The 16,554-nt window shown below is 50.5% G+C and overlaps 1 protein-coding gene across 13 annotated transcripts in view; it reads left to right on the forward strand.

Moving 5' to 3' along the window:
- Positions 1–16,554, forward strand: part of PTPRT (protein tyrosine phosphatase receptor type T) — a 956,692-nt gene that overhangs the window by 337,732 nt on the left and 602,406 nt on the right. For 12 of the 13 annotated variants that reach the window (XM_066235857.1, XM_066235861.1, XM_066235858.1 and 9 more), the window contains exon 3: positions 8,735–9,006. The exons of the other annotated variant lie outside the window; for it this stretch is intronic. In XM_066235857.1, coding sequence (XP_066091954.1) covers positions 8,735–9,006 — 272 coding nt within the window. The remainder of the gene's footprint in view (positions 1–8,734; positions 9,007–16,554) is intronic. 13 annotated transcript variants of the gene reach the window in all.

The raw sequence follows: 16,554 nt of genomic DNA on the forward strand, positions 1-16,554 counted from the left end.
ATGTTCCTGACAGACCTGTTGTTCTCTGACGCTTCAGATGGCAGCAGCTTGACAGCCGATTTCATTTTTGCTCTTTCCTTCCACTCTTTGCCCCTCTTCCTACCTGGCCCTGTTCCCCAGGGCAGTGTCAGCTGACCCCAGGGAAGGTGCCGTCACTCCTTGCCACCAGGTGCAGCACGCCCACTTGTGACGTGGCTCCCAAGAGCCTAAGGATGAGGAGGACGTCCTGGGTTGGAATGCTGGCTCCGCCACTAGCTGTGTAGCCTCTCTGCACCTCAGCGTGTAGGAGAAGGAAGGTCATCGCGACAACCTCGTAGGTGTGATGTTAGAATTGAATGAGTATTAGTCAAATGTGAGAGTATGCATTTGCTGTTATCGATGAGCAAGTGTGACTAGTGCAGGAAAGGAGTTCTGTGGGAACACAAAACATGATGGTGTTTCTCCAGGAACGAGACCTGAGAGAACGGTCATCCCCCCCACCCCCCACCCCGTCTCCAGAAGGAGTCTAGGTAGAAAATCCATGCGGTCCTGGCATCTAACCCACCACTAACTAGTCAAACTGTTGGGAATGTCAGAAACTACCTGCACTGCAATTTTTTTTTATAAATAAATTTTTATTTTAATGGGGTGACATCAATAAATCAGGGTACATATATTCAAAGAAAACATTTCCAGGTTATCTTGTCATTTAGTTCTGTTGCATACCCATCACTCAACCTGCACTGCAATTTTATTATTATTATTTTTATTTTTAGTGAGAGAGGGGGACAGAGAAGGGGACAGATGAGGACAGACTGGAAGGGAGAGAGATGAGAAGTATCAATTTATAGTTGCAGCTCCTTAGTTGTTGTTCATTGATTGCTTTCTCCTATGTGCCTTGATTGGGGGGACTTCAGCCGAGCCAGTGACCCCTTGCTCAAGCCAGAGACCTTGGGCTCAAGCCAGCAACTCTGGGTTTCAAGCCAGCGACGATGGGGTCATGTCTGTGATCCCACGCTCAAGCCAGTGACCCCACGCTCAAGCTGGTGACCCCGTGCTTAAGCCAGATGAGCCCGCGCTCAAGCCAGTGACCTCAGGGTTTCAAACCTGGGTCCCCTGCATCTCAGGCTGACGCTCTATCCACTGTGCCACCGCCCGGTCAGGCCCACACAGCAATTTTACAGGGGAAGAAAATGAGAGAGAATTCCTCGCTCTCGGAGGCACCATGTGACCAACAGCAGATGCACGGGAGTGGGTCGGAGTCTGAAGGAACCGTGGCGTGACCTACCCTTCAGGCCAGCCTTGGCCTTGCCAACACCGTTGGGGTGTTTCCCACCTCAGAGAGCAGAGCCAACAAGGCCACACGTTCACCGTTGACGTAGCCGAGTTCTCATTCTGTTGTGTGTTGGGTTCCGTAGTAGTTTTTCCTTCAATAACGTGTATGTGTCCTCCTGGGACGGTGAGATATTACAGACGCCGGGGGAGGTGAGTTATGAAGTTCTGACTGGAAGGGCCCGGCTCCCACTGGGCCCCACAATATTTACCTGGGTCTGCTTTCATCACAAGATTATTGGAAGGTCCAAAGGGCGACGGCCGTGTGAGAACTGTTGATTTTGATTTTGTGTGAGGAGTGACGGGCTGAGCAGTAGTGAAGGGTGGTCCCCGGAAGAGAGTTTATTCTGTGTTGTCACTGTCACCTTCCTCCTCTCTGCTCTTTCCTCCCGTTTCGTGTCCCTTCCTGACCTGTGTGTTATCTCTTCGGCCTCACCACGTCCCTTTCCCTGTCTCCCTGCCTCTCCTGCTTCCCTCCTCTCTCCGTTTGGCCCTTCTCTCCTCATCTTCCTTTATGCTTACTCTTTCTTTCCCGCCTTTCCTGACTTATTTTTCTTCTCCCTACCTTCTCTCTCTCTCTCTGTCTCTCTCTCTCGCTCTCTCTCTTCCCTTCTCTTTGCACCTTCTCTTCAGGGGTGGGGGAGAGCGCAGTGCTCAGGTACCTGACCCTTAGGGGGAAGTGCCCAGTGATGGGATTCAGCCGGTTGGCACCGGTTCGGCAGAACCGATACCTAATTTTTTGTTGAGTTAGGGGAACTGGTTGTTGAAGTGGCACTTGTCATCAGGGTTCTTTCTAAGGTGGGCGCCTGGGCAGCCGCCCAGTGTGGAAACCACACATTTATATTCCTAACTCTTTTTTAACGTTCGTCTGCGCAACAGCGTATTCTAAGCGCCCGTAGAAATGTTCATTCCGTCCCTAGGTGAAAAAAAATTGCAAGTGAGGACCCCAATCAAGAAGCAATATGGAAATATCTTAAATAACAGTTTTATTGTTTTTGTCAGGTATTATTTAATGTTTTCTCATTAATATTTTGAAACTCATAATCTAGTTTTGTTTACCTCTTTTATTGTTCTTATTTAAGTATTAAATGCATAAAATAATGAACTACCTTTTGGTATGGTTTTTTTTTTTTTTTTTTTTTTACACTTATAATGGTCACTAGGGCAGAGAACCAGTTGTTAAATTATTTGAATCCCACCCCTGGAAGAGCCCACGTAGAGAGCCTCTTCTGGCAGCACCTCCAAATCCAGTCACCTGGTTTTAATTCCATCTTTAAACTCTGTTATCCATGCCCACATGGATTATCAGAGAGCTGTTTCTTGGAGAATTGCCTTAAAAGATTTCCGTATGAAATGCCCAAAGCCCAATTTATGGTCTGAATGAGCGATTGCAGAAATAGTTACTGCTTGTTCACACACAGGACTCCACACACAGTGTTCCTCAGACACTTCAGGATGTTTTCCTTGTTGTAAATAGATATTGTGTATCTATTAAAGTAAACAGTAATCCCTCCCTCACTGCCTTCCTATTTTGGGGTGGATTAGAAAAGAAACAAATTTATTTGTCTTATTTTTGTTTTATTGCACATGATAATTAGATTGCTTTTTTTGGATAATATGGATCCAGTGGTATGTTTGTAACTCTGGCTATTGATAAATTGTTACATTTATGATTAGTTGGGTGATTGTTAGTTTTCCTGATACTACTGGTGGAACCCTGTGCTTCTCTCCTGTGTATTTTCCTGCTCTATGGTGCATTGTGTCTTTTTACATTGTTGTGTCCCTTACTCCTTTTTTTGTGGCCAGACAGCTCAACTCTATCATTCTGGACTTTTAAATTGGGCCTTGTCCGGAATAGCTATAATAGAACCGTGTAAAGGTAAGTGCTGCAGAAGTGGCTGTTCTGAGGGCATCGGTGTGAGTCACCGAGAGGAAGCGGTGAAGGACCGGGCCTGGGCCAGGCAGTGTGGGTTTCAGGAACCCCATGACCTGAGCAAAACCCCAGACGCAGGCAGTCTGGAGGGTACGTTAGTTTCCTATCGCTGCCCTAACACGTTAGCACAAGCTCGGGGGCTGAACACAGCACCCATCTTTAATTCCTGTCATTCTGGAGGGCAGCAGTCCTAAGAAGGTCACACTGGGCCAACATCAAGGTGTTGGGAGTGCTTTGTTCCTTTCTGGAAGCTCCGCGGGAGAATCTGTTTCCCTGCCCTTTCTGGTGTCCAGAGGCCACTCGCGTTTCATGGTTCACGGCTCCCGTGTCTGTGCATCTCCCACGGCCGTATCTCAGTGCGATCACAGCCCTCTCTGATTCTGCCTCGCCTGCCTCCCTCGGTCGGAATCACCTCCCCCTCTCAAGCCATCTGGCTGTCGACCTCAATTCCATCGGAAACCCTAATCCCGCTTCACCTCGGAGGCGACACAGTCACAGGTTGACCAGTTAGGATGGGGATTTCTTTAAGCCGCTCTTCTGCTTGGCCAGGAGCATGTGAGGGCTGCGTAGGCCAAAGACGTCCCTGCTCCCTTCCTCGGTGTTCCTTGCTTGACCGCAGGGATCACGTGGTACCGCCTCACCGGGATGCTCCAAGAGGCTTAGATCAATGCCTGGCACGTCAAGTTTTCAATAAACATTAATGATGTTAAACATGTGGCAGATTGCAGCGGGCCCACTGTCATCGGCGGCCGGCCACTTATTATGAAATTAACATTTATTGAGTCAAGTCCAGGGTTTGATTTAATTAATAGTCACTGAAGATGGACCAACATCACAACAATGCTGACGTGTAACTGGCATCGTCCCCTTTTATAGCTGGAGGATGCAGAGGTCTGGAATGTTTTTTTTTTCACTGACGCAGAGCGATGGAAGAGGGACCGAAACCCGGTTTCCGTGGCTGCGAGTCGAGGACTTGTTCTGTGTCGCCACGGCTGCCTTGGCTCCGGGCAGCGTGGGGTCCCTGCCGCCATCCGCCGCCTTCCCGCGTCGGTGTCGGTGCTGGAAGCTGGCGGCACCACCTGTCCGCAGGGACGGCTCGGGGCGCGGGGGGCTCCAGGCGCTCAGCTGCCGGTCGGCTGGGCACACTCATGTAATCTTAATGAACAACGGCGCAAAGCCGTTAAAAGCTCGATTTGGGCTTTCTCTTTACGGCCAACGTGAGGGAATGCATTCGTGAGGTGCTTATGTGTAAACACCACAGCCTCCATCTGCTAGAGAAGAGCTTTGCCTCCAGGAAGGGCACGTGTGTTGCAGACACATCATCAGTACACGGGGCGCGGATCAGGCGTGATGCGTGGAGGGAGAAGAAAAGGCAAAATTTATGGCCAGCTGGAGAGTACTTCCTGGTTTCATTGCACAATTTTCGGTGCTATGTTTAATAACTATGAGGAAACTAATGCTGTTTTATGTTCCTTCCCACGTTCGTGGATTTTCGAGAGGGGACATGGCGGGGGGGAGAGAAGGAAAAAAATGTATTTATAGTCGTCCTATTTCTTGTTTCTGACTGATCTGGGCGTAATGACAGGCTCATTTTTGATCTCTGGGAAACTGACAGCCCCAGGGTGATATTAATTAAGCCAACCTGTTGATGAAAGAGGGTCCCACTGAGCCACTGATATATGAGGGCTTCAGTCCTGAGCAATCTGCAGAACGGCAGGCCTATGCTTGACTCAGAGATACGGCTTCCTCTCTTCCTGGAGGATGTGGCCAGACCTCTGTACACTCGATGTGGAGCAGGCTAGAGATGGGTGGAGCCCGCCCTCCTTGGAGACTCCCCGCTTGAATCGCTGAATACTGTGACTTCCTGCCTCAGTGCCTTTGCATGTGCCATTCCCTCTGTTTGAAATGCCCTCCCAAATGACCGCCAGGCACAGGTCCATGGAGGGGATCCTGACTGGAAATGAAGACAGGCTCACATATTCGGATGCATGGAGTTTAACTGTGTACTCCCTAGTGTGTATTTATACCCGCGGATGTATACTAACCTGACGTGGCTGAGGGTGTTCCTGTGGTAGGGGCATCCGGAGAAAGAAAATGTGAGCCCTGTGCAGTTTGGAGATGGGAGCACTCCTGTGTGCTGCAGGGCGGAGGGGCCTGCTGCAGGGAGCGGCTGCCCGGCCGCGGGTAGACGAGAAAACCCGTCCCAAAGGGCGTGGCCCAGTGGAAGTAAGAGTCGAGTCGTGGGGGACCGTGGTGTTGGGTGAGCGTGCTTCCCGACGGAGGAGGAAAAACCGCCACGAGAGTTTGCAGAAAGAGCTGTCTTTTGAACCTTGTTGACTTAGGGGGCAAAACAATTCTCTTCTGTGTCCTCTGAGTGTGTCCCAGAGAAGAGACACTAACAAGGACCTGTTCAATCACCGAGACACCACCAGTGACCGCAACGGCATACGAGGGATCTGTCCCTGCAAGTGAAGCAGGGACAGGGGGTTTCCGTCGTTCATCAAGGTGCCTTGGGGACTTCTGGGAATGCGCGGGTAGCACTGCTGGGAGCTGGCGTCCCAGCAGGTACGGGTGGGGGCTTAAAGCTGGTAAGAGTCCACTGTCGGGGTTTGTAATATGCTCACTGGCTAGGGAGGTTTACCACCTGTTCATTCTTCAAACTCCAGCTCAGCTCAGCCCAGTCCTGGAAGATGTCTGCCCACCTGGCTGAGTTGCGCACCCCCGCCTCTGTGTCAAGGCTGGGTTTCCGACCCTTCCGCTGGGATCGCTGCCTCTGCAGCTGGGAGGCACCTTCCTCCACTGCGGCCGCCCTCCCGGCGTGCTCTGTGGTGCTCTGAGCCCCGGTTCAGACATTGAAGTTGGGTGCACCTGCTTGGTGGAGCCCAGATCGTGTGCCCGAGCCTCAGCTACTGAGGAGGCTAGGGAAAAAGGCATCTGGATTTCTTTTTTCTTTTAGATTGAGGAAAATGGGCCCTGCGTCAAAAATTGGGGAAAAAATTGGGGGGATTCCCCAAACACAGGAAGGGAGTTCAGGTATTGAGTGGCCAAACCACAGGGAAGATTTCTACTCTTGATCACCAGTCTGATGATTAGCGATAACATCCAACAGGGGACAACAGCTCTCTACTTACCCTGTGTGACTACCAAGCCATAAACTAGGAAACTTGACTCGTGGAAGCGTGGGGGGCGATGCCACCTTTGCTCCCTGTCAGTGGCTCCTACCCCAGGAGGTGGATGAGTTTTCTGATTGGGTGACGCAGATCTGATAGCCATGGCTTCAAGTGTCTGTCTTTGTTACCTTGATTTTTGTTGGCTTGTTTTGGGGATGAGCCCGCCCAATAGCCCAAAGTGGTCATCTCTCTGGGACAGCTCTGGCCCTGGCGGTCTGGGTGGAGCTGGGAGGAGGAGTCACTGAACATCCAGGTGCTCTGTGCGCCCTGCACAAAAGGAGATGCAGGAAGCCTAATTTAGCCTCAAGTCCAAGTCGCTTTCTGGAATCCAGCTTTGGGAATAAGGAAGTGGAGGTTTTGAACTCTACCTCTCTCCTCTGTCTATTTTTAAATTCAGTCAGTTCCCAGCTGAGATGGGCTGTGAATGGCTGGTAACCTCTAGAACCCCCAACAAGATAGGGATTTCTCAGCACTCACGAGCTGGCAGCTTGTTAGTATTTTTGGAAATTAGGGTAGAAGAATGAGGCTTCTTGTAGCTCTAGTGCTTCATCATGGTGGAGGGTAAGGTTTTACTCTGAGCTGAATATGTTAGTGGTTGAAATCAGATGTCAAAGCAGCAGTGGCTTCCCAGGTGAGAGGATTCATCCCAAGTCACCTGAGTTTATCTGCTGTGTTTTATGATGCAATTTATGTCCTGGAATCATAAGACCTAAGTCACAGGGTACAGCCCCCCGGAATCGATCATGAAGTTTTCTTAGACATCTCAGAGTCTCCAGACTCGACACCCCCCTGCGGTGACGAGGGCTCGCTCTGTCTCTGGGCAGTCGATCCCGTTTTATGTGTCTCCTGGTGGTTTCTTTCGTCCAGTTGGCCCTCTCAGGCATCTTTATGGGTTAGCTGTTGCCACGATAATGCTGACTAACATACTGGGCAGGGAGCCAGTGGTGAACAGCAGTACGCAACTTCCTCTCACGCTCGTGGTCTGAGCATCGAGTGTGGTTCTGCTGCGCTAGGTTGGGCTTGAGCATGTGGCTGTGCTTCTAGCGCTGCGTGGGTGACGTGGCTTGGTTCTTCTCTATTGGTTCTGCTCCAGACTCCTCCATGCCTGAGTCAGTTCTCCACCCCAAGCTGAAAGGGGGCAGCAGCCTGGGGTGACTTCTTTTCATGAAAGGTGATGTTAGTGCAAGAGGGCGAGCCCAAGGGAGGCGTGCACGCTTCAGGCCTCTGCTGGAATTGTTATTAACATCCTACTGACCAAAGCAAGGGCGGTCCAGAGTCACAGGAGGGGGACACGTCTCCTGCCTCTCGCGCAAGGCCAGAGGCCAAGGATGCAGACCCAGGGAGGGGGGAAGAACTAGAAACAACCCTTGAACCTGTCAGAATGAGTCCAAAGAAGCTCATGTTCTTCCTTGGAAACAGCCTCCTAAATGCTTGCAGAGTAGTCATATTCTCACAAACAGTAATAATAGCGTACATTTTGAAGTCGGAGAGAGTCTGGGTCTCCTCTCTCCCTGCCGGAGTGGCCCCAGGCGAGTCACTCAATCTTTAAATAAAATGAAAATCTTTTGTCTCCCAGCGTCAGTCTGAAGATGACAGGGGAGAATATATAAATAAGACTCCTCGCATCACCTCATGCCCCTGAAGTGCTCAGTATTACTCACCTCCATCCAGGCTGAGCATCTTCCTGCTGGTTCTCGCGTTTCTTCAGGGTCTTCCTTGCTGACTGTGTGTGTGTGTGTGTGTGTGTGTGTATGTATGTGTGTGTGTGTGTGTTTTTAAGATTTTATTTATTGATTTTATGGGGGAGGGTGGAGCAAGATATATCAACTCATAGTTGCTTCACTTTAGTTATTTATTGCTTGCTTCTCGTATGTGCCTTGACCAGGCAAGCCCAGGGTTTTGAACTGGCGACCTCAGCATTCCAGGTCGACGTTCTATCCACTGTGCCACCACCGGCCAGGCTGACTATATGGTACTTTTTATATGCCTTCCTCTGATATGTCCCCTGAACTGAATGCAAGGCTGCAGGTGGGATATATTGGAACCATGACAGCCCCCCCCCGTATTGTCAAGGTTCTGCTTCCACTGAGACAGCCCACGCGTGCGTGAGGTCATAGTTCACCCAGGGGCGGAAGTGGCCGTTAACTCAACTCCTGGGTGTTTATTCCATTGCTTCCTTCGGGAGCCACTGGATCTACTGTCTCCTCTAGCCCCTCCCAGACTGACCTGCTGTCCGGCCGCCGTGTGGAAGGGTGTGACTGGTTCTCAGGAGGCTTTGTCTTTCTCTCTCCTTGGCCTGCCCCCCCCCCTGGACCTGCAGGCTCCTTCATGATGGTGAACAGCTCGGGGAGGGCCTCCGGCCAGAAGGCGCACCTCCTCCTGCCGACGCTGAAGGAGAACGACACGCACTGCGTCGACTTCCATTACTACTTCTCCAGCCGCGACCGGTCCAGCCCGGGGGCCCTGAACGTCTACGTGAAGGTGAACGGCGGGCCGCAGGGGAACCCCGTCTGGAACGTGTCTGGCGTCGTCACCGAGGGCTGGGTGAAGGCAGAGCTGGCCATCAGCACCTTCTGGCCGCACTTCTACCAGGTATGGTGTTCTATCCTGGTTTGACTTCTTGCCCGACTGGAGTCGTAGAGGGGGTCCATTTACCTGGCTCATTCGAGGCGTGCTCACTGAGCTCCCCGGTCTAGCCGGGCCCTGCGGGTGTGGAGGAGACCCAGCACCAGCCCGGCCGCCCCGGGGCTCACGGTCTGCAGGAAGGGACTGCTGTGTAAGTACTGACAACATAGCGGATGCATGTGGGCTCCCCGGGATGCTGGAGGGACATCGCCACGGTAGCCTTTTATCAAGGAACCGAGGAGGGAGAGACTGGCATCTGACGAGGAAGATGCTATAACTCCTCCTCTTTTACCGATGACGCAGCTGAGGTTCGGCGAGAGGAAGACAACGGGTCAGAGATCCTCCCTGGGGAAAAGAGGGTGTTTGGGGGAAGGCCGTTAGGATGGCTTCTAAGAGGAGATGACCACGAGGCTAAGGCCTGATGGGTGAATAAATAATTATTGAACAAGGAAAGGGAAGGCCTTTGCATTGTCAAGGCCTTGGGCTCGAGGAGTGCCTGGGAGATTTTGGCCGAGTTTGGGAACTCTAGGTCATTTCAGGGCAGGAGACAAACCCTGCGGGGGGCGAGACCCGCCCGCGGGCAGCGAATGCCCGGCGGGAGAGTCCATTTACTCTCATCGCAAGCCGTGTGACCGCCACTATCTGTGGTGAGAGACCACTTCCCCCCTCAGCTCATTGTGGACGTATACTTTTATAAGTGGCAATAAAAACGTTGCAGCATGCCAAGCGGCTGTGACAGTTCCTAAACGCCTCTCTCGTTTTCCCTGCTTATCTCATTGTGGACTGAGAACACACTCTTTTTTTTTTTTTTTAATAGCACCATTAAGGTACAATTTGCATATTATAGAATCCACATATTTTCACTGTGCAATCCAGTGATTGTTAGTGAAGCTACTGAATCACGCAGTTATCACCATAAACCAGTTTTTTTTTTAATTTTTATTCATTTTAGAGAGGAGAGAGAGAGAGAGAAAGAGAGAGCGCGCGCATGAGAGAGAGAGACAGGAGGGAGGAAGGGAGGAGCTGGAAGCATCAACTCCCATATGTGCCTTGACCAGGCAAGCCCAGGGTTTCGAACCGGTGACCTCAGCATTTCCAGGTCGACGCTTTATCCACTGCGCCACCACAGGTCAGGCTAAACCAGTTTTTAGGACATTTTTCTCACCCCAATAAGATTCCTTGTGCTTGTTGTCAGTTAAACCCCCATGCCCACTGTTGAAGGTTTTAAAGTAAGACGGTGACACGGTCAGACCTGCATTTTAGAGAAATTTCCCTAGAGTCTGGCGCAGAAGGTGGCCCCGAAGGCGGCAGGGTTAGTGGCCCGGAGCTTCTTTGACATTCTTCAGTTCAGTATCCAAGGTGTAGCCCTTTCAGATGTGTCATGACAGCAGCCATGGATGATATGTAAATGAATGGCGGTAGCAGTGTTCCAATAAAACTTTATGGACAAACACAAGTGGTGGGCCAGATTTGACCTCCAGGCCATAGTTTGCTGAACCCTAACATAGGTGATAGAGCTAAAGTCCAGAGATGGACCTGAAGTCCAAGAGCCCACAGCAGATCACTGGCTAAGCTGGTGTCCAGATGCCCCAGTTCCAAGAGTCTCCCCTGTATGGCTGAGTATAAATGCCAAGTGTCTGTATAAGCTCACGGATACCTTCAGGTTCCAGTGAGAAACCTGACACCTGGGACCTGATGAAATGGGTACTGGACTGAGCCACAGGTGTAACTCTAATGAGCAGGAAAAGGGACCCGTGAGAGGGACAGACCAGCTACTGGCCATGCTCTTTGTTGGGGTCAAGAGTGGGGGGAAAGGACATTTCTTAGGCATCCCCATGTCCCTGCTCCGTGGTAAGCACACTGCCTCTCACTTCGGTCCCGTGTTGGGCACCAGCATACCCTGTGTTCCCGAGCAGGGGATATCATTGGTAAACTGAGGCGCGGGTCCTGTGGCTCAGGTCCTGTTTCCCACCTTTAGGGCAAATAGCCTTTCTCTTCTGAGAATCTTGCTCTCACTAGCAGTGTGATGTTGGGTGTGCCTCCTCCTCACTTCAACTCACAGCTGTTTTATTTGTAGATGGACAGGGTCATGGGTCCAAGGAGGGGTTTTCCTGGGGTTTAAATGACATAGTATGTAGGTAACATCCCGGCAGGCTGTCAGGGGGCTTCAGCAATTGTTGGAGGGGAAGGAAGGAGGAGGAAGAGAGGGGAAGAACAGAAAAAGAGGAAGGAGACCTTTTTTTTTTTTTTTTTAAAGACATACCCTTTGTGGTGGCGCTGGCCTCAGTGAGCTCTGAGCTGGCCCTGTGATGCGCAGGTGCATCTGGGAGGATTTTCTGCTTTCTGGCTTGTTGGCCACTATAGCAACCATTACATTACATTATGTCGTCTCCCTGTGAGCTTTGTGGCGCAAAAGCCACTAATGCGCCGAGAGCAGCAGTTTAGAAAAGACGTGTGTGTCAGACGCACACACAGGCAGTGATGGACAGTCCCCAGGGCCACACAGAGAGCGGAGCACCCTCGGGGGCTCATGCACCGGCACGCTCCCAGACGCACCGTGCTCCCAGCAGCACCCACACACACGTGCCTGTGGTGGGGGCGGGGGTGGGGGAGAGGAGACCTATCAGGAGAGACAAAGCCCCTTGCCAAATGGATTTTAAGTTCTCCAGACCCCACGCTCTGGTCTGGCACATACGATTCTGTGGACTACATACAATTTTCATTTTGAGCAGTGCTGGGTCTTCACAGACGGATGGCTTGTGTATTCATTTATTAAACTCATATTTCACAGTCCTAAAATGGGCTTTTAGCCCCATAATAAATAGAGAAATTTTATCTCTAGTGGGCTTTCTGGTACTGGGCCTTTAAGCGGGGTCTGGGATGAGAGTGTCCCTCCCTCCCCCATCTCTCAGGTGAGCAGAGGCTGGTCCAACGCCACCTAAGACCTGCTTCAGGTCGCTGCCCCTTTCCGGGTGATATTCATTCTGCTTCATGTTTTTAATGATTCTGAACTTTTCCATCGCAAGATTTAAAAAATAAAAGAACTCGATTAAAATTGTGCAGGTGCTGGCTCACGTGGCTCTCCGTCACCTGCCCTGCCAAGGTGCGGTCACCTTGTATTCAGCACTTGTCATTGCTCTGTGGACCCCTGCCATGTAGTTAGAAGTCACCTGACTTGGGTTCGGCTGGATCTAAAGCCCTTTTCAGTCTCTGGCCCTCTGTAAGTTTAGTAACTTTGTGCAGTTTAGCAGGGCCCATCCTGGGGAGAGGGCCATGCTCCCCTCTTTGAACTCCACCCCATCTCCTCTCTCACCCACCCACTCCTCTCTGCTAAGCAGCAAACCTCCTCCTCGTCCGTGCAGCCCTACTGGATTGCACCCTCAGCAATCCCTCCACATGAAAATATACATGGCTCAATTCCTGGGAGGAGTTCTGGTGCGCCCACAGCCTTCCGTCTCCGCTCTTTTGAGAACGTGTTTGCAGCCCCCTGAATGTTGGTGCTACTGAGTCTCTGCTGGAGGACTACAGAAGGGGAGGCTCAACACCAGGTCTCTGAAATCATGTCCTGACACATCCACACCTTCCGCCAGACGCGCACGCAGCCTGCTTTTCAGAGGGGTTGGGGGGGGGGAGGGACTCATCTCTCAGCTTCTCTCTTGGGAAATCATTTCCTGGCTTTGCCCCAAAACTCATAGTCTAGGAAGACATTTCTTTCTTTCCATGTAAGCCCCTCCCAGCCCCCCACCATGGACGTCCCCAAGGCTCTAGGGGCTGGGGCAGGTGCGGTTGGCACTAGAGCCTCATGGTAGACGTGGGGTTGAAGAATGTCCTGCAGAGAAGTCGGGATTCTCAGCCCAGGCCTCCTGCTCCGGTCCCTGCGACCAGGTCCCCGCGACCAGGTCCCCGCCCGCATGCACGCACCAGCTAGAGCATCTCTGGGTGTTTGCGGGGCCCAGGAATTCGGATGCAGGCCTGGCTGCTGGCTGCATTGCAAGGGCTCAGAGTTCAGGGACCTGCCTCGGCAGGTGAGTCCAGGTCGGCCCTGAGGGTCCAAGCTCATCCAGCACGGACCTTCCTTTTTTTTCTCTTTTCTTTCTGGGGAAGAATGGTACACTCCTGGCTCCGTTTCTGGTGCACCCAGTCTGGGTTCACAGGCATTGAGGAGTAAATGCATAGCAGCTGGCATGACTTTTTAGGAAAAGTCTAAATCTGGAGTGGCCCGCCAGGGACAGGAAGGGCCTCGTGGCTCTTGCCGATTCTGTGAGTATTCCACCTGGAGCCACCTGGAGGTGACAGGGAGGGTGTTCCCTGTTCTGTTCTGGGAGGTGCTTTGCTCTCAGTGCCATTCAGGGCCTGCCCATATGTGTTTAATGTCCCGTAGACCCCACTTCTAATGTCTTGTGCGTCCTGAGCCGTCACGAAGGGTTCTGGGGACGGTCACGGTCTTCTTCTCCGGCCTCTGTCCTCTCTCCTCGCTACCTGGTTCCCGCCACCAGAGCTGCCTCTTTGCTTCCGTGTGCCTCCATTTGTCGGCTCCCAAGCCCAGCCTCTACCAGGCTCACCCAGTCACGGCTCACCTCAGAGGGTCTGCTGAGTGTAGGACCTTTAGTGGACATTTGGGGTGGGGGTCCCAGGGGATGGTCACATGGACAGTCCTTTACTTTGTCCCTCTCCCCCAAGTCGTCCCACCCCCTGCTTTCTCCTCTTGGTTCCCATCCTCTCTCCAGGGCAGGAGCGAGAGCGTTAGTAACACTGGTCAGTAGCTTACCACGGGCACTGTAAGCACTTTAGAATTATTCACTGTAGAATTACCACTTGTTTTATCAAAAACCAGTCAATCTTTCCCTTGTTTCTTACAGAATATTACTCTCCCATAGTAGATAAACCTAGTTCTTACAGAAACGTTCCCTAGAGGAATTCCGATGAGTGAAAGAGACTCTGTAACATCGTAGGATTCTTACTTCTGCAAAGGGAAGGAGAGAGGACAGTGAACAGATGTGTATTTTCACTTTTACGCATCCATTTTCTCGGGACGAGCCTTGCGTTCACTCATGGAATACCTATTAATAATTAGGAGGTCGTCTAGATACTGGCTGAGAGTACGAGGAACAAAGTATTAGAAGAATTTAATTAAGGTAAATTTTGATGAACTGGCATAAAAGGCAGAATTCTGCATAACCGGGTGTTTGGGGTCAGAGAGTTGGGAAGCGATTCCCCTAAACTCAGCCATGGGCGTGACCGAGGATTATGAACCAGAAGACCGGGGCCTCTGTTTTCAGTCCGGCTCGGGTTTCCTTTCTGAGCTTTGGTGGTTCAGCAGCTCCCACTTATTAGGGGATGTTGGGAGGCTAGCTCAAGACTGCATTCTAGATGGTCGGTATTGTAGGCCTTGATTATTGTGGACATATTTCTCTGCTTTTATTATTTCTTTCTTTTTTTTTTTTTGGATTTTTCTGAAGCTGGAAACGGGGAGGCAGTCAGACTCCCGCATGCACCCGACCGGGATCCACCCGGCATGCCCACCAGGGGGCGATGCTCTGCCCATCCGGGGCGTCGCTCTGTCGCGACCAGAGCCACTCTAGTGCCTGGGGCAGAGGCCAAGGAGCCATCCCCAGCTCATGGGCCATCTTTGCTCCAGTGGAGCCTCAGCTGCGGGAGGGGAAGAGAGAGACAAAGAGGAAGGAGAGGGGGAGGGGTGGAGAAGCAGATGGGCGCTTCTCCTGTGTGCCCTGGCCAGGAATCGAACCCGGGACTCCTGCATGCCAGGCCGATGCTCTACCACTGAGCTAACCGGCCAGGGCCTCTGCTTTTATTATTTCTATTATCATTTTGTGTTAGTTGAAGAGGTGCCTCTTCTGGTCCGTACCAATTTCTCCACTGCTATCCTGACCCTGCTGACTTCTGCCCTGTCTAGAATCTTATTTCATCTGTCCCTCACCCCCCCCTCATATGGTCTATGCTACTACCCTGATTCATTCCTCTCTACCGAAAATCATGTTCCAGTCTCTGCCATCCTAAAAAATAAATTCTCTGTTGGGCTTTTAGTACTTGGCCTTGGGCCCTCGCCCTCTTCTCTGAGCTATCTAGTCCATCTTCCAGGGTGACTTCATCCAGTTCTCTAACTTTAAATGACATTTGGATGCCAAAGCTACCACATTTGTAACTCTGGTTCCTAAATTACCCATGAGCTTCAGAAATGTAATGTCAGCTTCTTGCTCAACATATCCATTAAGATGCTTAATTGCCCATCCCAGCTTAACGTGGGCAGAAGGAAATCTTGACATCGCCCTGCTTGTGTGCCTGTGCACACACGTTCATCATGTCACTTTCCCTCTGTCAATAAATGACACCGGAATTGGCCTAGACGTTCAAGTTCCAAATTGAAGCATCCTCACCGAATCTTCCCTTTCCTTCTCTCTTCTGTTATTCTAACAGCAGTTCTTTTCATCTCTGACTTCGAAATGTCTCTCAAACCATCAACCTTTATTCTCCAAAGCGAACACACTCATCAAAGCTGTTCTCATCTTTGGATCGAATGACTGCAGTGGCCAAGCGGGAGGCCTTTTTGTTTCATTCTTTCTCAGACGCCCACCTCCCATTCAGTCATTTCCCACAGAATGGCCAGAATGATCTTTTCAGAATTTAATTTAGAGTATGTCACTTCCTTGCTTTAAATCTTTCAGTGACTTAGAAGAAAATCCAAGCTCCCTACTATGTCTCATAAGACCCCATGTCACCTGACCCACCAATACACACCAGCCTTGCCTTGTGCCTTCCTTCTTTCCTTCCTATGGGCTAGCTTCCTTCTTGTGTTCCCAGTTCATCTCTGAGCTCCTTTCTACCTCAGGACCTTTGCACTTGCCACCACCTCTTCCTTGACTTGCCATTTTTATCCTTTTGGTGTCATAGTAGTGATCATCTCCTTCAAGTTCTCTCTTGACCATTCTAAATAAAAGAGATTTTCTTCTTAGTTACTCTTAATCACAATATTCTGTTTATTTCTTTCATAATGTCAATCATAAAATTAGTTTAGTTTTATGTATTTGTTGAATTTCCATTTTTTTTTATTCACTAGAATGTGACATTCATCAGTGCTAGGACCTCAGTTTTCTTGTTCACTTTCATTACCCAGCATGTGTCTCAATGTTTGGTACAGAGAAGGGTCTTTAAATGTTGACTGAATAGGGCATGAATAAATGAAGGTGCTTTTCCCGTTCACAGTGGGTTTAGAGTTTAGGGAATGAAATGATTCATGAGCAAGCAGTTGCAATGTGGTATGATTGGGGGGGGGCTATAGTAGAGCTAAGTGTACAGGGATACATGATATCATGGTATTGTAACATGAAGGGAAAGGTGACAGTGTACCACAAAGCATAGAATTTTTATTATAAATATAAAATAGCTTATTTTTACTGCTGAAAATTTGGAAAATTTAGAAAAGCATAAAGAAGAAAACGGTCAACTTCCATAATCTCTCTAGTGTCATTTAAAAAAATTGCATTTGTAGAATATAAC

Source organism: Saccopteryx bilineata, chromosome 6 (genome assembly GCF_036850765.1).
Source record: "Saccopteryx bilineata isolate mSacBil1 chromosome 6, mSacBil1_pri_phased_curated, whole genome shotgun sequence".
Taxonomy (NCBI): Eukaryota; Metazoa; Chordata; class Mammalia; order Chiroptera; family Emballonuridae; genus Saccopteryx; species Saccopteryx bilineata.